The 18,204-nt window shown below is 43.2% G+C and overlaps 1 protein-coding gene across 1 annotated transcript in view; it reads right to left on the reverse strand.

Annotated features, from left to right (window-relative positions):
* Positions 1–17,890, reverse strand: part of GRIA2 (glutamate ionotropic receptor AMPA type subunit 2) — an 81,510-nt gene extending 63,620 nt beyond the window's left edge. The window contains exons 1-2 of the mRNA XM_081021422.1: positions 17,305–17,890; positions 16,479–16,619 (exon numbers count right to left, since the gene is read on the reverse strand). Of these exons, the coding sequence (XP_080877548.1) occupies positions 16,479–16,619; positions 17,305–17,398 (235 nt within the window). The 5' untranslated portion in view covers positions 17,399–17,890. The remainder of the gene's footprint in view (positions 1–16,478; positions 16,620–17,304) is intronic.
* Positions 17,891–18,204: the final 314 nt, after the last annotated feature.

Raw genomic sequence — 18,204 nt, forward strand, 5'->3', positions numbered from 1 at the left:
GCTATTGTACAGTGACATGGGTGTCTTGGAGGCAATCTAAATGGTAGCTTCAGTTTTCAGAACAGGGGTAAGCCCAGGGCTCGTGGTTTTGAAAGAACAAAGCTATCAAAAGGACTGCAAGCACTGTACACTTCAGGAAGTGATTTAACACAACCACAGCAAATTGAAGTACTGTTTGAAGGATATTACTCATACCACTCATGAGCTAGTTAAATCTGCAGTAACTCTACTGGTAATGAATTGTCTGATAGAAATCAATCTATACAAATCTCTAAGCTCTGGGGCATCGGATTCTTGCCTGACAGCAAAGAAGCCATTTTCTTGATTACACTAACCATTGTTCTGAAAGAAACCTGCTCTCATATGAGCCGTTTTTGTAGAGTTCAGGAGAAATAAATGCAAATGCTAATTGAGTGGCAATAAAATAACTTGGAACCACAGATTGCTGTAAGAGAATTAGCATAGTCAAGGATAATCTCTTTCAAGCATCTCTCATGGAGATGGACATCTCTGCGTCTGGCAAAGGCTCACACTTGCGGGGAAGAAAAGTTAAGGGATAGAAATCTGCAAAGCAAAGATAAGAATAACCCTGGAAACACTTAAATTAGGAGTATTTAGGAGCTAATTTTGAAGAGGGGAAAAACCCTGACTTTATATTCCTCCTCATCTCTCTTATCACATAGATTGGAAATTTTAGTCTGTTATTTCCTTTAAAAATACTAGCCGAGCTATGCAAAAGCTTCCTGACACCAGCCTTTCTGAATACTGCATGATTTAAATAAACCACAGCCGTACTAATCCAAATCAAGAAATGTTAAGAAGCACATTTGCAACTAAGATAGCAGAATTGCAAATAGTTTAAGCATTACAGAAAATGCACTAATAGTGTGGAATCAACAGCATTTCATAGAATCATAAAATTGAAGACTTGGACACCAAGGGTCATCTAGTACAACCCTCTGCAATTCAGGAATCTCAACTAAAGCATCCATGACAAATGGCCATTAAACCTCTGCTTAAAAACTTCCAAGGAAGGAGAACATACAACCTCCTAAGGGAGTCCATTCCACTGTTGAATAGCTCTTACCATCAGAAAATAATTCCTGATATTTAGTTGGAATCATCTTTCTTTCAACTTGAAACCATTGGTTCAGGTCCTACCCTCTGGAGCAGGAGAAAACAAGTTTCCTTCATCTTCCATGTGACAGCCCTTTAGATATTTGAGGATGGCTATTATATTTCCTCTCAGCCTTCTCTTTTCCAGGCTAAACATACCCAACTCCTTCAACCATTCCTCATAAGGCTTGGTTTCTAGACCCTTGATCATCTTGGTTGCTCTCCTCTGCACATGTACCAACTTTTCAATATCGTCTAATGGTCCCGCAGGTCATTTTTCACTAGAGCCTTGATTATAAGAATGAGACACGGCTACATGTAAGATCACTGGGACTGATTTCACATAAGTAAATGAAAATTACATTGGAATAAATAACTGATTTATTCCAGTTTCCTAATGGAATAACAAGGTTTCTTCAAATGCAATGTTTAATTGAGACAATCAATAGAGGGGGAAAGCCAGTTCAAAGCTATAAGAGAAAATTTTCATCTAAAATGGATGTAGACCTTTAAAACACCATTCAGCAAACTGCAGAGCATCAGTAGAAAATAACACCATACTGACATAATCGGGTTTTACAATGTTGCAGTAAAATATTTTCACATGTCATAAACTTGAGTAATTAATTTATTTGGTGGTAGGATCCTTTCCCCCTACCATTAAAAAAATCATTCAGTAAGCACCTGGGTACAGTATGAAACATCTATAAATAGAAATGTGGGCTAGCATTGCTGACCAAGCATCCTTGACTTACAATAGTAGGGGAAACGCAATGTCCTATTAAACCAAATGTAGCATTATGTAATTGAAATTGGATCAGGTATGAAAGGTTGTAATGTAATAAAAACTGGCCAACACCATATCGCTTCCATGAAATTTAAAGATGCAGCAACCATGGGACCTTTAAGGAATAAGGCATCGCAGTATGTCAGCAGTTATGATGGGGCAGAATGTGAACAGACCCTTGGAGGCAGGTGCTAAGCAATGAGGACAGCATAGTTTATACCAAAATATGTCTTAATAGCAGGTGAACAGCTGAGAAAGCAGGGAGTTCCATGGATTCTGTGCCAGTTACCAGATTCGGGAGAAGGTTCTACTGTAGATTCCTGCATTGAGCTGGATGAGGTAACCTCAAAGTTTTCTTCCAGCTAGCTCTAAAATTCTAAGATTCCAGATCCATTTCAGAGGGCAACCAGGCATGTCACTCTAATGAATGTCCATTGTAAATGCTTGGTACAGATTTTCATCTCTGACCAAGTGGAATTCCAAGAAAAATATGAAGGGCTTGGCAGCTCTCCTGAGTAACACACAACCAGCTAGTGCAGTTCTGGCTTCTGTTGCATATGAACCTTGTCATCTGTTCATCAGGGTGCATCCCGGGACCACACAATTGGGTTATATAGGCAAAACACACCCACAAATTTGATTACTGTGATTTAAACGAGAGTACATGAAATAAAGTTGGAATAAATCAAATCACAGAGCCTAGGGCTTGTTGATCAGAAGGTCGGCGATTTGAATCCCTGCGACAGGGTGAGCTGCTGTTGTTTGGTCCCAGCTCCTGCCCACCTAGCAGTTCAAAAGCACGTCAAAGTGCAAGTAGATAAATAGGTACCGCTCTGGCGGGAAGGCAAACAGTGTTTCCATGCACTGCTCTGGTTCATCAGAAGCAGCTTAGTCATGCTGGCCACATGACCCGGAAGCTGTCTGTGGACAAACGCCGGCTCCCTCAGCCAAGTTGGAATAAATCAAATCACTGACATCAATTTCCTGAAAATGCAGAATTTATCCCTGAACATTTAAAATCTCAAGTTTAATCTTAAAAAAGCACCAAATAAACTTGGAGCCCAACATTCTATTACCCTCCAGGATCACACCAAGAATAGGATGCAGGAAAGGAAGGGAAGGACAATGCAGCTCAGAGTGACTTAGTTCACAATGAATCCTATTTAGTTCTACGGAACTAAATCAATAAATTTAGCCCAGAAAGACTAAAACTTGAGCTTTTCTTCAGTCACTATAGTAAGAGGCAGAAGTAGCCCCACCCAGATATTCCACCCCCAAGTGCATCTCTTTGTCCATAGATGTGAATGGCTGCTGTTGAAACATTGCTTTATTGAAGACAACATTACAGTGCTGTTCTGGCCACCACAGCAAATGATACAGCAAATGAAAAGCTGATCCAGAACTGGGGTTCCTACCTCCCCCATCAACTCTGATGGCATATCTGCCAATCATCGAGCATTGAGTGAGACATTTCAGATTGACAAAAGCCACTCTGGCTTCTGATGTCAATCCTGGATGTCCCACTTCATCTGCTGCTGCTCCCACTGCCACTGTGAGGCCTCCACTGAGGCCCACTGTGGTCTCTGATGTACTTCAGGAAGCTGGGCTGCACTTCTGGAAATGCACTTCTGGAAGTGTGGGACCGCCTTCTGGAAGTATGGCAGAAGCCATGGTGGGCCTGGCAGAGGAGATCTTGGCTTCATGGCAGCAGCAGCAATAAGCCAGTGAAGGTTAGGCAGAGGACAAGGGGAGTCACAGCAGGCTGAGGAGGCCTGGGTAGACAGGGCATGGTGGGGGTGTCCCGGCTTTGGTATATGATGGGTATGGCAAATCTTTAATGGATTTAAACCAACACATCTTTATAAGTAATATAAGCAATCAGCATTATTTCATGCAGCACAGAATTTATTTTTTAATTACATCTGACTTGCAAGGTTAGTGTGTAAGTGCAGAATTTACCCAGTAATTAAATATGTTTCCATGGTCCCAGTTTTAAACTAAATCAAAGGTGTGCAATTGATGGTGCCTTTAAATAGGGGTTGGGAAACACCCACAACTTTTCTTCCTGGAAGATAAGTCACTTGTATCTAATTAACTGTCTTTTAATACCACACAAAATGTCAAAGAGGTATTAGAGACAGCTGAAAAAATGAGGCTAAAAATGCACAGTGTCTAGCTATTCACCGAGTACATTTGAGCATTGGAAGCAAATGGTGTTTGCCCATGCGGGTCATGATTTGGTGCCAGATACTGCCCTGATCACAGACAACAATAATAAAGCACCCCTGACGCTCCTCATGTGCATCAAAGCTATTGGCTCATGACCAGTGATGATAATACTGTTCTTGCCAGTATATGGTCTCTTGTCTCAATTATGACTGGCTTTCAGTCTTGCATGAAGACCCTGTTTATCCAGTACTCAAACCCTTGGGGAGTTAATCACAGCAAGCAAATTGCTATTCAAAACCAGGATCTCATCTTCAGTATGTGGCCAGATCACTGCAGCATCCCCATCCTCGATTACTCAAATACTCACCATCACATGTGAGCTTGCCAAACCAACAGGTCGCATAGGAAAAGGGTTTTGAAGGCTAAAAGGTGGCAATAGGCTGGAGAAAGGCAATATGTTGCATAGAGAAAAGATCTGGAGGCTCACAATCTGGGGGCAATGCCCAGTGAATTTTAGTAGCTAAAGGGGTGGCTGAATAAGGGCTAAGCTAGACCTGATGTTGCTCACATGCTTAATGCCGATTAAATAAAAAATAAATAGCCAGTGTGGGATGGCAAGCTGGATTGGGATCATAGCTGGGAAGGAGATATTTTATCCCTTAACCCTTCCATGGTCCTGATATGAATTGGGGCCCTCCACATCTGCTATTTACAGTAGAAGAAATGCTTCTATTGGCATATTGCCAATGCTGTTATGCAGAAGTACTGGCATAACTGTCTTTTTATTTATCATCATAGGCCCCTTTGGGAGCCTTTTGGGCTGGAGAATGGAATGAAAAATAAATAAATAAATAAATAAATACCCGTTTGGTTCCACTGATTTTTTTCCCCAGCTGCCCAGCTGGAAAAGCAGCACAAAAGGAAACAGAGATTGCTTAAATAAATGGTGCTGTAATATGCTTTAGGTAAGCAGCCTTGAGCTTTGGAAAGGTGGGATTCAAGGGTTTTAAATAAATCCCTTTTCTAAATAAATCAGTCTGCATACATCAGTCAATAATTCCCCTCCATGGCTTCATATATATTTTTATTGAAAAAGTAAAGAAAGGTTCAGTATTTACTGCTGCCAATAAACATTTACTTTTGAGCCATTTTTCAAAGAAGCCATTCATATTTTGTCTGAAAATATCTAAACTACTGAACCTTAACAATACAGTCTGCTGCCTTGTATTCTAGAATAGCAATGATTTCCTTTCTCCTTGACCTTACCCAGCTATTGGGTTGGAGCCAGACCTGTACTCTTAAGCCTATATATGTTTTCTCTGTCCAGCTGTGTTCAATGGAGCCTACTCCCAGGAAACTGTGCACAGGATTAGTACCTAATTTAGCTGTGCTTAACAGTGCAGTCCTATACTTCTAACTCTTCTGAGTTGAACAAGATGAAGTGTGTATTGGTTTGTAGCTATAATCTCACTGAAATCAGCAGGAGAAGTTGGTCACAACTCACTTTTAAGTGCATTGCTTCCAATCGGAACTTAAAGGATTACTAACCCAACCTGGATTCAACTCACAGACTTTGAATTAATATAAAGGATGCAATCCATGGTGAACTCTCCTGCCCACCTCTCATGATAGCATAGGTGCTTCTGAGCATCTCCCATATTTATGGGATTCCTGCTGGAATGTATCCAATGGCTCTGGAATGAATGAATCAGTGTTCCCTTAGTCAGAATGTCACCGTGCAAAAATCCCTTCAGAGCTGTAAGCTTTGATTTAAAATTGTAATCCTCAACCTTTTCTCACACTAACACATTCTGACTTGTAGGATCTCACATATATTACCTCCACACTGAAACTACCATAGAAAAAATAACAATTTACTTTTATAACACTGTTATTGCACACTGTAGGGAAATCCTCCACAAGGACAGGAATGATATGCACACTCTGGAAAAAATATGTATCTCCATGCAATAACTAGTATGCCATTTGGGATTTTATGGAATATCAGGAAAATGCAATGCACATTCAATGGACATTCTGTTCCTGGTAGAATATAAGAAATTGTGGACAATATCCTACTTGTGATAGAATAGATTCTTTGAATTTAAGTCACCTACGTCCATGGATTTCAGTGGGTGTGCTATGAAACGTTGGATATCACCCTATGCTCCAGAAATTATTAATTATAATAAGGGCTGTAATTCAGCTAAAGAAATGTTAACAGCACAATACTTATCAGGTCTACTCAGAAGTGACCTCCATTGAATAAAATGGGACTTATTCCTTTATAAATGGGGTTAACATTGCAGCCATAGGCTGCATTCACACAGCAAATTATTGCACTTTCCTGTTAATTTCTGCATCATATTTGAGCCTTCACAGAACGTAAAAGCCACGTCCAGAAATACAGTGGAATACAGTGCAAGTATTGTGCTCATTTCTATTTAATACAAGTTTAAGGCTCATTATTTGCAAGTGGGTTTTTTTTCTGGAAGCAAATAACAAAGAAATGCATGCTAAACTTCTGCTGTGTTCCAATACAGTTCCACAAGTGGTTTTTATGTCCCGTGAAAGCTCAAATTATAATGTGGAAATTATAACAGTCAGGGAAACATCGTGGAAAATAAAATAAGCTGCTATATGAATGCAGCCATAGTTTGTTAGTCATGATTAAGTTGATTAATTCATCAATCAAATCTGCATTACTTTGCCTATAGAAAAAAAAATCTAAAGAGGGGGAGAGATATTTTCTTTCTCATTTATATGATTGCAAGGGGCCAGAAGTGACACACTGCAAGATGGCAGGTGGGAGAGAGTGATAGCAGCAGCAAAAGCGCGCAGAGAGGAAGACAGGGAGGAAAGAGTGGCTGGCAAGCACACAGCAGCAAATGAGAGATAAGGAGCAAAGAGGGAGAGTAACCTCTGTCCCAGCAAAGACACGGGAGCCGAATACTAATTGAAAGTGGGAGAAAAGGAAAACTGTGGAGGGAGAGGAGCAGAGTGAGACAGCTGTGAGGGGAACAGCTGTGAAAGAGCTACAAAAGTGATAGCCTGAGGTTGCAAGCTTCATGGTGAGGCCAAATGTAGTAGTGAACCACTACAGGTCTATGCCACACAAGGAATCATAGAAATGTAGCGTTGTAGAGTTGAAAGGGACCACGGGCATAATCTAGTCCAACCACCTGCGATGTAGGAATCTTTTGGCCCAATGTGGAATGCACAGGAGGTGGTTTGCGGGTTCACATTTGAGAAGCAAGGATGAAAAGCCTCATTTTATTGAAGTGAACAATCCTGTTCCAGAAAACCGTGTAGCTATTGGTTTATGCCATGCATCAGTGTGCAAATTCTTCCATCAATCCTTGCCCATTTCATCAGTGGTAAGCTAAACCCTGACGTTTTAATAAGGAAAAGTTTCTGCTCACATATATATCTTTTTAAAGTGTGGTTTAATGCTTTGGGCAACTCTTAATTGTTTAGGTAGGGACGCGGGTGGCGCTGTGGTCTAAACCACAGAACCTAGGGCTTGCTGATCAGAAGGTCAGCGGTTCGAATCCCCACAACTGAGTGAGCTCCCATTGCTCGGTCCCTGCTCCTGCCAACCTAGCAGTTCGGAAGCACATCAAATAAATAGGTACCGCTCTGGCGGAAAGGTAAACGGTGTTTCCGTGTGTTGCTCTGGTTCACCAGAAGTGGCTTACTCATGCTGGCCACATGACCTAGAAGCTGTTTGAGGACAAACGCTGGCCTATAGAGCAAGATGAGTGCCACAACCTCAGAGTCATCCACGACTGGACTTAACAGTCAGGGGTCCCTTTACCTTTACCTAATTGTTTAGTAAAGGTAAAGGGACCCCTGATCATTAGGTCCAGTCGTGGCCGACTCTGGGGTTGTGGCGCTCATCTCGCTTTATTGGCCGAGGGAGCCGACGTACAGCTTCCGGGTCATGTGGCCAGCATGACTAAGCCACTTCTGGCGAACCAGAGCAGCACACCGAAGCGGTACCTATTTATCTACTTGCACTTTGACGTGCTTTTGAACTGCTAGGTTGGCAGGAGCAGGGACCGAGCAACGGAAGCTCACCCCATCGCAGAGATTTGAACCGCCGACCTTCTGATAGTCCTAGGTTCTGTGGTTTAACCCAAAGTGCCACCCGCGTCCCACCTAATTGTTTAGGCAGTCATAAAAGACCAACTCAATATAGTCAATACTGCATACAGTAAATACCTCGATCACTTTGCATCAGGGGTGCCAACTTGAATAAAATATTATGGGGACCCAGGTAAGCCCTGCCCTGCATAATCGATCATATGACGCAGTGCACACACACCACTTGACTGGGAATGGCCATCAACTTTGTGGCGGCCTGGTTCCCTCAAATATTTTATTGTGGGGGCCGAAGTCCCCATGGCCCTAAGAGTTTGCTCCTATGCTTTGCATGTTAACTACCAAACATAGTTAGGCAGCTGAGCTAACCAGAAATGATATGTGCACATTTCATGAACCAGTTCTCCCCACTGCAAAACTTTGCTCTTCTGGGTGATTTTTCCCCATCGCTTTGTGAACAGATGCAAAATGTTCATAAAGGGCAGGTATCAGGGCAAAGAGAACATGGAGAGCACAAGGCCTGTGGCTTATTATTTACTGACCCCTACATACATTGATTCTCATTATTGTTCTTACATTTTTCATGCCGATTCCTTAATCCCACTTTAAAGCACATTGCAAATACATAATCTCTCAACACATGCCTGAGCGTGTGTATTCCACGCATACAATGTACAGTAAGCAAACATTTTTGCCTACAGGTTTGTACTGTCACGTCCTAGCTCTCACTTGCTGATAGAGACAAGACCGAGTGACTAAATTAGAGCTACCTTCCTATCACTAGGAGCACTCTGCCATCTGCTGGACGCCTCATTTGCCTGCAGTCTTGTGAATGGGCTCTTCCGATGGAAGCAAGTCCAAAGTCCATCTGAGCTCGATGGGAATTGTTGTCAGGACAGTATGTATAGAACTGATGTGTCTAAATTACACAGGTGCCTTGCAAAAAGGTAGCACTGTCTTAATATGAAGCCTTTGCCAAGTACATTATTTCTATCCCTAAATAGGATATTACTAATTTCATCTTAGATAATTTAAGACAGTATGTTTCCGAGCACAATACAAAGTGTTGGTGCTGACCTTTAAAGCCTTAAACGGCCTCGGCCCAGTATACCTGAAGGAGCATCTCCACCTCCATTGTTCAGCCCTGAGGTCCAGTGCTGAGGCCCTTCTGACCGTGAAAAGCGAGGTTACAGGGAGCCAGGCAGAGGGCCTTCTCAGTAGTGGCGCCCAGGAAATAAACAACTATCTGACTTTTAGAAGACATCTGAAGGCAGCCCTGTTTAGGAGGTTTTTAATGTCTGATGTTTTATTGTATTTCTAATATTTTGTTGGAAGCTGTCCAGAGTGGCTGGGGAAACCCAGCCAGATGGGCAGAGTATAAATAATAAATTACTACTATTATATTATTATTATCTTTTGGGGGGCAAGATTTAGTAATGACACTTGTAAGCATGGATGTTTGCATAGGACATGGAGATAATTGGGAAGACATAAACATTAAATATGAACTCAAGCCAGCTTGTAGGTGTCACATACAGTGATACAGATCAAGGGAAGTAATAGTGCCACTGTATTCTGCTCTGGTCAGACCTCACCTGGAGTACTGTGTTCAGTTCTGGGCACCACAGTTCAAGAAGGACACTGACAAACTGGAACGTGTCCAGAGGAGGGCAACCAAAATGGTCAAAGGCCTGGAAACAATGCCTTATGAGGAACGGTTAAGGGAGCTGGGCATGTTTAGCCTGGAGAAGAGGAGGTTAAGGGGTGATATGATAGCCATGTTCAAATATATAAAAGGATGTCACATAGAGGAGGGAGAAAGGTTGTTTTCTGCTGCTCCAGAGAAGCGGACACGGAGCAATGGATCCAAACTACAAGAAAGAAGTTTCCACCTAAACATTAGGAAGAACTTCCTGACAGTAAGAGCTGTTCGACAGTGGAATTTGCTGCCAAGGAGTGTGGTGGAGTCTCCTTCTTTGGAGGTCTTTAAGCAGAGGCTTGACAACCATATGTCAGGAGTGCTCTGATGGTGTTTCCTGCTTGGCAGGGGGTTGGACTCGATGGCCCTTGTGGTCTCTTCCAACTCTATGATTCTATGTCAGTTACCAAACATTGTCACGTACTAACTCTAAGCAGCCCCTCTAAGGCTTTCCAGCTGCCCAAGTCCCATAATATCTTCATGGTGCCAAATCTATTTTCCTCAGAGTCTATCTTTTCATAAGATCTTTGACTTCTCCTTTTAAAACTTTGTTCTTAATCATAAACAAAATTCGGAAGCATTTTAAGTAGTTTTATCTACTTTTATATATTCTGTTTTGTTGATGGGCAACACACACAATTTCCTGTAGGCTCTTTTATAAAAGCTAGCTGAGGCAACCACCTGCTAATAAAGCTCTGTCCTCAAACATGAGGAAAAGATTTCAAAGGATGAGAAAATGACCAGCAAAAGTCCCAGGATCCTATTACAAGTCTTGGAATCCAACCCTAAATGTGCTTATTGAAAAGTAAGTCCCACTTAGTTCAGTGAGACCTGCTTCCTAGTAAGCATGCTTAGAATTGCAGTCTTAACTGAAGTCTGGCTTTGAAGAAATATCATTAGCACAACCTATTCATTTGAAGCTATCTTAGAATCCTTTTCACCAGAGACTCAAGGGTGGTTTCCTTGTACATGTTTATGAGGACTGTGCCATCAAGTAATGACTTGCATGCGTACATGCCACCAGGTGTCATCGCAGATGCCTTGCTTTTCAGTAGCATTAGTTCATACGATTAGAAGGGTGCATAATCAAGTCTAGAGTCATCAAGAGGCATACATTTGTGAACTAGACCTAAGGGAATGCCTTTTTAGGAGGGAGTCAGTTTTAGGAAAGCTTTGACTGTAATTTTAGACTGGTTCCTATTTACATATTTGTTTGTTTGTTATTGATAGTACTAACCAAGAAATAATCTGAAACCATTTTAAGTAAGCGCACTTAATTATCTACTATAGGCATGAGGAACATTTGACACTCCAGATATTGCTGAACTGCAACTCCCATCATCCCTTGCCATTGGCCACACTTCCAGGGGCTGATGGGAATTGTAATTCAGTAACATTTGGAGAGCTCCCTGCACCTGATCTGCGGCAGCACATGGGTGGAATTCTATCCTCTGATCTGCTTTTATTCCAGTCAAAAAGTAACACTAGTCCTAAAGTGTCTGTTAGTCATTGTTACCTGCAGGCCCCTCCTAGTCCTAGGGTGCTATTGTAAAAGCTCTGGTTAAGATATTGAGACAAATATCTGAGCCAATGATTTCACCTGTTTCTGGGAAGCATACACGAGCATTTTTTTGCTGATAGCATCTCTTTAACTATGTAATTCTACTTGAATTCTAGTTGAATTCAACGGGACTTGCTCCAAATCCCAAGTTAGCCAACTGGCTTTTAAAAAGACTGAAGGAAATCACTAACTCATGGACAAATACTTGATTACTCATTCCAACAAAATTTATAATGTGTGTGTTTGTAGCAGGGATAGCTAGTATCTGAGGGTTAACACGACAGGAAATAAAAGTTCCATAAATGGTGAACGGGTCTTCAGTTAGGTATCACCACTAGACATACTAAATATGATATTAACATCAGGTTATTAATATTAAAATGTAATAAATTTCAACCCAAGTTTTCCTACTCTAAATATGACATGGCACTGGCAATTATATTATATTATATTATATTATATTATATTATATTATATTATATTATATTATATTATTATTATATTATATTATATTATATTATATTATATTATAATATTATATTATATTATATTATTATATTATTATATTATTATATTATATTACATTATATTATATTATATTTAGAATATTCAGATTAGTTATCAGTTAATTGCCACTGAAATGTTCCAGGAGCAGGTGAGGAAACCACTTGTAGGCCAAGGAGCAAATCAGGAACCTGCTGCTCCAGAACCGACCCAGGCTAGAGTAATCAGTTTGTAGATTGCAGGCCAAGCAGCATTAGGTTGGTGAACATATAAATACAAAAACAGTATTCTGAAAATGCAGAATCTAAACCAAGAATGCCAAGATGAAATATAACAGGGGAAGCTTTCCCATTAATAAATGATCTCACAATCTAATTAACAGTGCTGAGGGATTTTTTGAAATTCAGTTTCTTGAAAAATATCGTGTACTGCATTGCAAGTCAGTGTACCTCCTCCCTTTGGTGTGTGAGGGTGGTTCCTCCATTGAAGTAAAGAAGGAATGTCTTGAAGGCTCTGTATTTGCATCATGACTGCTGCACCACATCTCAGATTCCGACGCTGACTTCCAATCCCTTCCCAATGCCATCACAAATGCCTAACCTTTAAAGGGCTCCATAACCTTTTCCCAAACTGTCTCCCCATCCATCTTTCCCAATATGTCTCTGCCTATGACCTCAAACATTACCACTGTCGGCCACTTATTCTCTTGCTGTCTCATATCCCAGAATACCTAAATGGCTGCCAAACCTTTTTACTTCCTTCCTCGAAACCATCATTCATTTGAGGTTCTTTCCTAAACTGAACATCCAGTGGCAACTGCAATGAAGCCTAAGTATTTGTAACTCCATTGACCACACTGATTTAATTATTAATCTAATATTTCCCCACCTCCCTTTCCTCTTTGCCCTCTGTTTTCCTCGTTGTCAAACTTCAGACTGGGAGCCCATTGGGGAAGGGACCTGGCTTTTTGGGGAGCTCATTGGGGAAGGGACCTGGCTAAAGCATCATGTACATTGATGGTGTTGCAAAAAATAAATAAATAACAGATTACTGAATTAGACCAATGGGACATTTTATAAAACATACTTGACTATATTTACAAGTGCCTTTTCTCTAAACTGTCCACCAAATTCAGATTTTAAAACAAAGGTGGGGCTTCCAGGTGTTGTTGCTGGCAGCTGGGATAGCTCAGTTGGTAGAGCATGAGACTCTTAATCTCAAGGTCGTGAGTTTGAGCCCCACGTTGGGAAAAGATTCCTGCATTGCAGGAGGTTGGACTAGATAACCCTCATGGTACTTCCAACGCTACAGTTCCATGATTCTACTCATGATCTTTGTTGATGTTGGGTGGACCTGATGGGAGCTGGAATCCAACAACTTCTGGAGAATCACTGGTTCCCCACCCCTTTTAAAAACACCCACCATCACATGAAGTGACAGCTGTGCTCCCCCCCATAACATATCCTTTCTCTGTTTTCTTAAAGATTTCTTAAAAAAAAAGAAAAGTGGTTTGTACTAGCTTTCTATTTCCTAATATTGAACACCAATGTCCCCTTATTATCTGAGTGACATGGATTATTCAGATCTCAATAGCAGTGCTCTATTTCTAGGAAAAAGACAGCAGTGGTAATTCCTTCCTAGAAATCCCTTCGTCTGCCTGGAAAGGCCTCATCCTTAACAAGAGAAGTATGGGAGTGAGGAAAATGCACTCTACATGCATTCCAAAGTCATCTCTCCTTTGAATTATGTCCACATACTCAAGCGTTATGCTTCAGAACACAGGTTCTGAAACCAGCCTTGGATGCTACAGTTAACAGCAGTTAGCAGAATCAATAGGATTCTCCCCAGATCAATTAGACATTTTAAACAGCCTTGCATGTAACCATTGTTGATCAGGCAAAATGAAGCAAAATGTCAGTTGCCAAACCTGTTCCCTGTTCCATCTGAGCAGCTGTCCTCTTGAAGTCTCTTTCTACATGATCAACCAAGAGCCCTTAAAAACTACCCATTTGACTCTTCCATAAGCTTTCCAAGGCAGCAGCCTGCTTCATCGGGTGAAAGTTAATGAATAGGGTGAAAAGGGATGTTGCTTGCAAAAGCTTATGCCACAACAGAATAGTTCTACGATGCCACAGGAGCAATGGTTGCCCCTGCTATAACACAGCTCTCCTTTAGGAATGTTCATTTTCATTGCAGGAAGCTGCATTTGGCAATCAACTCCCTAATCTTTTGAATGTGTGGGGTGTGCTTTGGGGTCATGTGGGCACATCCCTGTTCTTGTTCTCCCCCTTCTTCAAGTTCTTGGCTTTAAAACCCTTGACATCGCCCTCTTAGAAAATGCCTGTATCAACTGGGGACAGAATGGAACACATTCCTTTAAAGACAGTATGACAAATTGCAATTCTAATCATCTTAGCTGGCAGCGATTTTTCTGCTCAGGCTATCACTTCATTCACTCTCCTCCTCCCCTGCTCAGCTTTCAATTTTTAAGATATTGTACCTTTATTCTTACAGTCGTGTGTTGTGAGGTATCTGTTTGTTCTTAATTCAATACGAGCGCAAACTGACAGAATTACATTTCTCTTGCAGTTACATTGCATTGCACGGGAGCAACGATTCAGACCTTAATGTTAACTAAGCCCCATTCAGTTACTGTTTTTACCTCCAGCATAGCAAAGGGGTAGCATCATAGGAGACTCTACTGAACTGAACAAAAATCTAATCAAGGAACCCTCCCATTACCTGGATGATTTAAACAAAAAATGAAATAATTTCATAGCTGTCATTTTGGTAGTGCCAGGGACAACTGTTCTTTGTTCCATCAAATATATCCCCTAAGGAGATGTACATTCCAGCTGAGGAACTTCATGAAAAACAGAGCATTTTCAGATTCGATTTTATCATGGTATTATTTTTGCTACTTCACCCTTGCAATAGCTACATTGTGCCTGTTACTGAAGCCTTCTAGAAAACCCTCTGAGCCTTACAAAAGAGAAATATCAAGATGATGCCAAGTGAGAGACGAAGGGCAGGTCACATGTGCATACTGTATATACTAAAAATTCATCTGAATCTATGTCATAGGAGGTTGCTGTTCCAGAAAAGCAATGTTCCCTGTAGCAGGCTTATCACACAGGCAAGAGCCATTTCTACCCCAAATGCAGGACTCATTCTGTGCTTACTCTTCAGTTGCTTTCCTCCCCCCAAATCAAGGAAATGTTCCTGAGAGTGCTGTGATTTATTGAGAAAGGGACGGGGCAGAGTAATTCTAATATGGAGAATTGCAAAAAGGAAAATGGCTGATCGGTGCCTCTTGCAGCTATTGCTGTTCAGAATCAACAATCCACTTGCAGCTTTTTTGCTGCTTCCCCAATCTTCCTCTTGCTATGCACCCTTTCCTACACCAAAAGAGGCCTTGGGGGTTGAAACATCCCTCAAGAATCTCTCTCTCTTTTTTTAAGCATAAGGCATATGCCAGAATGTGGACTTGTGAATTACTGAGGCAGCCTTCACAAGGCAGTGAACAGGCTTGGGATATATGGTCCCGTGCCATGTGCAACCACACACAAGGATGCTATCTTGCCACCCCTCCCAATTTGCCCACTCCTTCTCCTCCTGCATATGTGTAGCAACTCTGCCCAGTAAGACAACAGGCTGCTTCTGGACACTGCTTTTAGAAGAGTAGGCAGAGGAACCTGGTGCCAAATGTCTTTTCCCCTATTATGGAAAGATGGTGTGCTGAATATTCATCTTCTCAGTATACTCTGCTGTGGGAAGGTGAAAATATACACTATGTCCAGCAGTGGACAGGATTAAGCAGCCGGTGCCCCTGAACCTGCAGGAAAAGGCAGGAAGAAAGCCCCAAATGCCGCTGTCCTGCAAGCTCTTGTCCCCACATTCTCTCCCTGCATCTCTAAAGCATTTCTTCGGGGAAGAAAGACCTGCCTTCACAAAGCAAATACCCATGCAGAAAGGGTTGACATGACATTCAGTCACAATGCATGCAGAGGTAAATAAGAGCACACCCCACATAGGCAGGGCCCATGGGGGCTTCCATTATGGAGCAGGGTGGGGTCCTCCCTACACCACAATCAGTCATGACTGCAGCCAACCTTATGTAATACATTGAAAGCACAAGAGAGAGATCCTTGGAAGTCTCTAGCCAAAATGCAAAGCAGATGGTATGATCTGGTCTGAAGGGGGTCAAGTGGCAGGACAGGAGTAGAGCAGGACCACCCTCAGCAGGCAATGGTGCAACCATCTTCCAGAGGGAAATTTAGCTGGATGGATGGGTGCATTCACCATAGTTTAATCCCCTCACGCCCTGCCCCACAAGCCTTCCCAGGCTCTCTGGAGCAGCTGAATGCCAAAGTCATGATTCCCACCCCACTCATACACACACACTTGCTTAATGCACAAGAGCACCTGCTGCCCTAACTCCACCAACACAGGAGCAAAGGGTTTCTGGGGAGGGGAGGGGAGGGGAGGGGAGGGGAGGGGAGGGGAGGATTTGAATGAACTGAACATTCATGACTCACAAGCGTTGGTGACAGCGAAGCTGTTGGCCACCTCCAGATTGTCGATGTGGGGCGACAGTCGGAACTCTGAAGTGGAAAATTGAACCATCCCTACCCGAAATGCACTGTATTCCTGATCAGCTCCCCTGGGGAAGAGCCCCCCTGTAGGATGACAAACACACATAAAGACAGAACAAGAGAGACACACAGAGAGGACATCAGTGCTGCAGGCTCGGCAGTAGCGCTGCCAGACTCACGAAGAGAAAGAGACCTTCATTTATTTGCCATGGGACTTGCCTCAGATTGCCAGTTTCACTGACCTTAGGGATGATCTATATCCTAAAATCTCATCCATCTCCCTCCCCTTCAGGGTCCAGATACCCAAACTGAGCTTGGAAGGGGGACAATATCTGGAAAGCACATGGTGTGCTGCCTTCCTCACATGAAGGGTGCAGTCCAGATCCATTTAGAGCAATGAAAGGTGGGAGGTTTTGGCTTCCCCATCCTGATTTCAGTGGGATGTGGATTGCACCTTCCCAAATGTCATCAGTGAAGTGTTTAGTTTCAAGCCATGAACTGGCTTGTGGAAAGGAGTTGCTTCTAGTGGGATGGGATTCGAGAAGATGGGTAACCTTTGGATTTAAGAATGGGGGAGGGGGAGGGGACAGGAGTTGATCTAAAATGAAGGCACTTTTCCTTTTTTTGGCAAGCATCCACTCCAGCAAGAAAAGGCTGGATTTAAGGGTGCATGCCATGAATACGGCAATTGGACCTGAGTGGTGACCGTGTGCCAGAATCTCATCTAACAATATATATATATGGGATCCTCTCTGACGGGGCCACTCACCTATTTGTATGCCGTTGGAGTAGACCCCCCAGATGAGTCCCCAAACCAAAGGAGCCAGGAAGAGAGCAATCTGCCGGATCTTTTGCATTGCCATGAAAAGTAGAGCATCCACAAAGCCACAGAATATTCCTTTGCTGCAGCCGCCGCTGCCTTCTCCTCCCTTGCCCGTTTGTCGCTCAGCAAATTAGATCCTCTGCATCTTGGGCGAGCAGATGAAGGACCCGAGCTGGAAATGAGCCCTCAGCGGGAGAAGAAGAAGAGGAGGAGGAAGAGGAAGAAGGGGGTGGATAGAGAAGCAGCCTTGGCCCGCTGCTGCAGTGCTCCCGAGGCCAGCCCGGGGAAGGGAAGAGGCGCCTGGGATGCCGTTTTCAACGCTGCTCTTGTGCTGCCGTCGCCTCGGTACAGCTCCTTCGCCGGCGAGCACACGCATTCGCCCAGCTCTGCCTCTCTCGCCCTCACGCACTCACACACTCACACGCGCGCACACACCGCACACTCGCGCACAGCCAGGCAAGGCGAGCGAAGGGAAGAGGCGGCGTGCGCGTGCGCCGCCGGAGAGAGAGCCTCCTTATGCCCCCCCCTCTCCGTACGCCCCCTCCCCGCGTAGGCCTGGACGCGCGCGCGAGCTCGGCGCGCCTTGGCCAAGGCACCGCTGCTGCTGCTGCTGGGGGCGGCTGGGCTCGCCAAGAGGCTGGTCCTTTTCAGCACCACGGACAGCGCCGCGGAAGACAGCCGGGGACAGCCAGGCTTTGGTCCAAAGCAGCCCCTTCCGCGCCCCCTACGGCTGCAGCGAAGAGCGCTCTCTCTCTCTCTCTCTCTCTCTCTCTCTCTCTCTCTCTCTCGTTCTCTCTCGTTTCACCGGACAATCGCGGTTTCTGCCACCCCCGCCCTCCCCACCTA

Source organism: Podarcis pityusensis (assembly GCF_964106645.2).
Source record: "Podarcis pityusensis genome assembly, chromosome: 9".
In the NCBI taxonomy this organism is placed as follows: Eukaryota; Metazoa; Chordata; class Lepidosauria; order Squamata; family Lacertidae; genus Podarcis; species Podarcis pityusensis.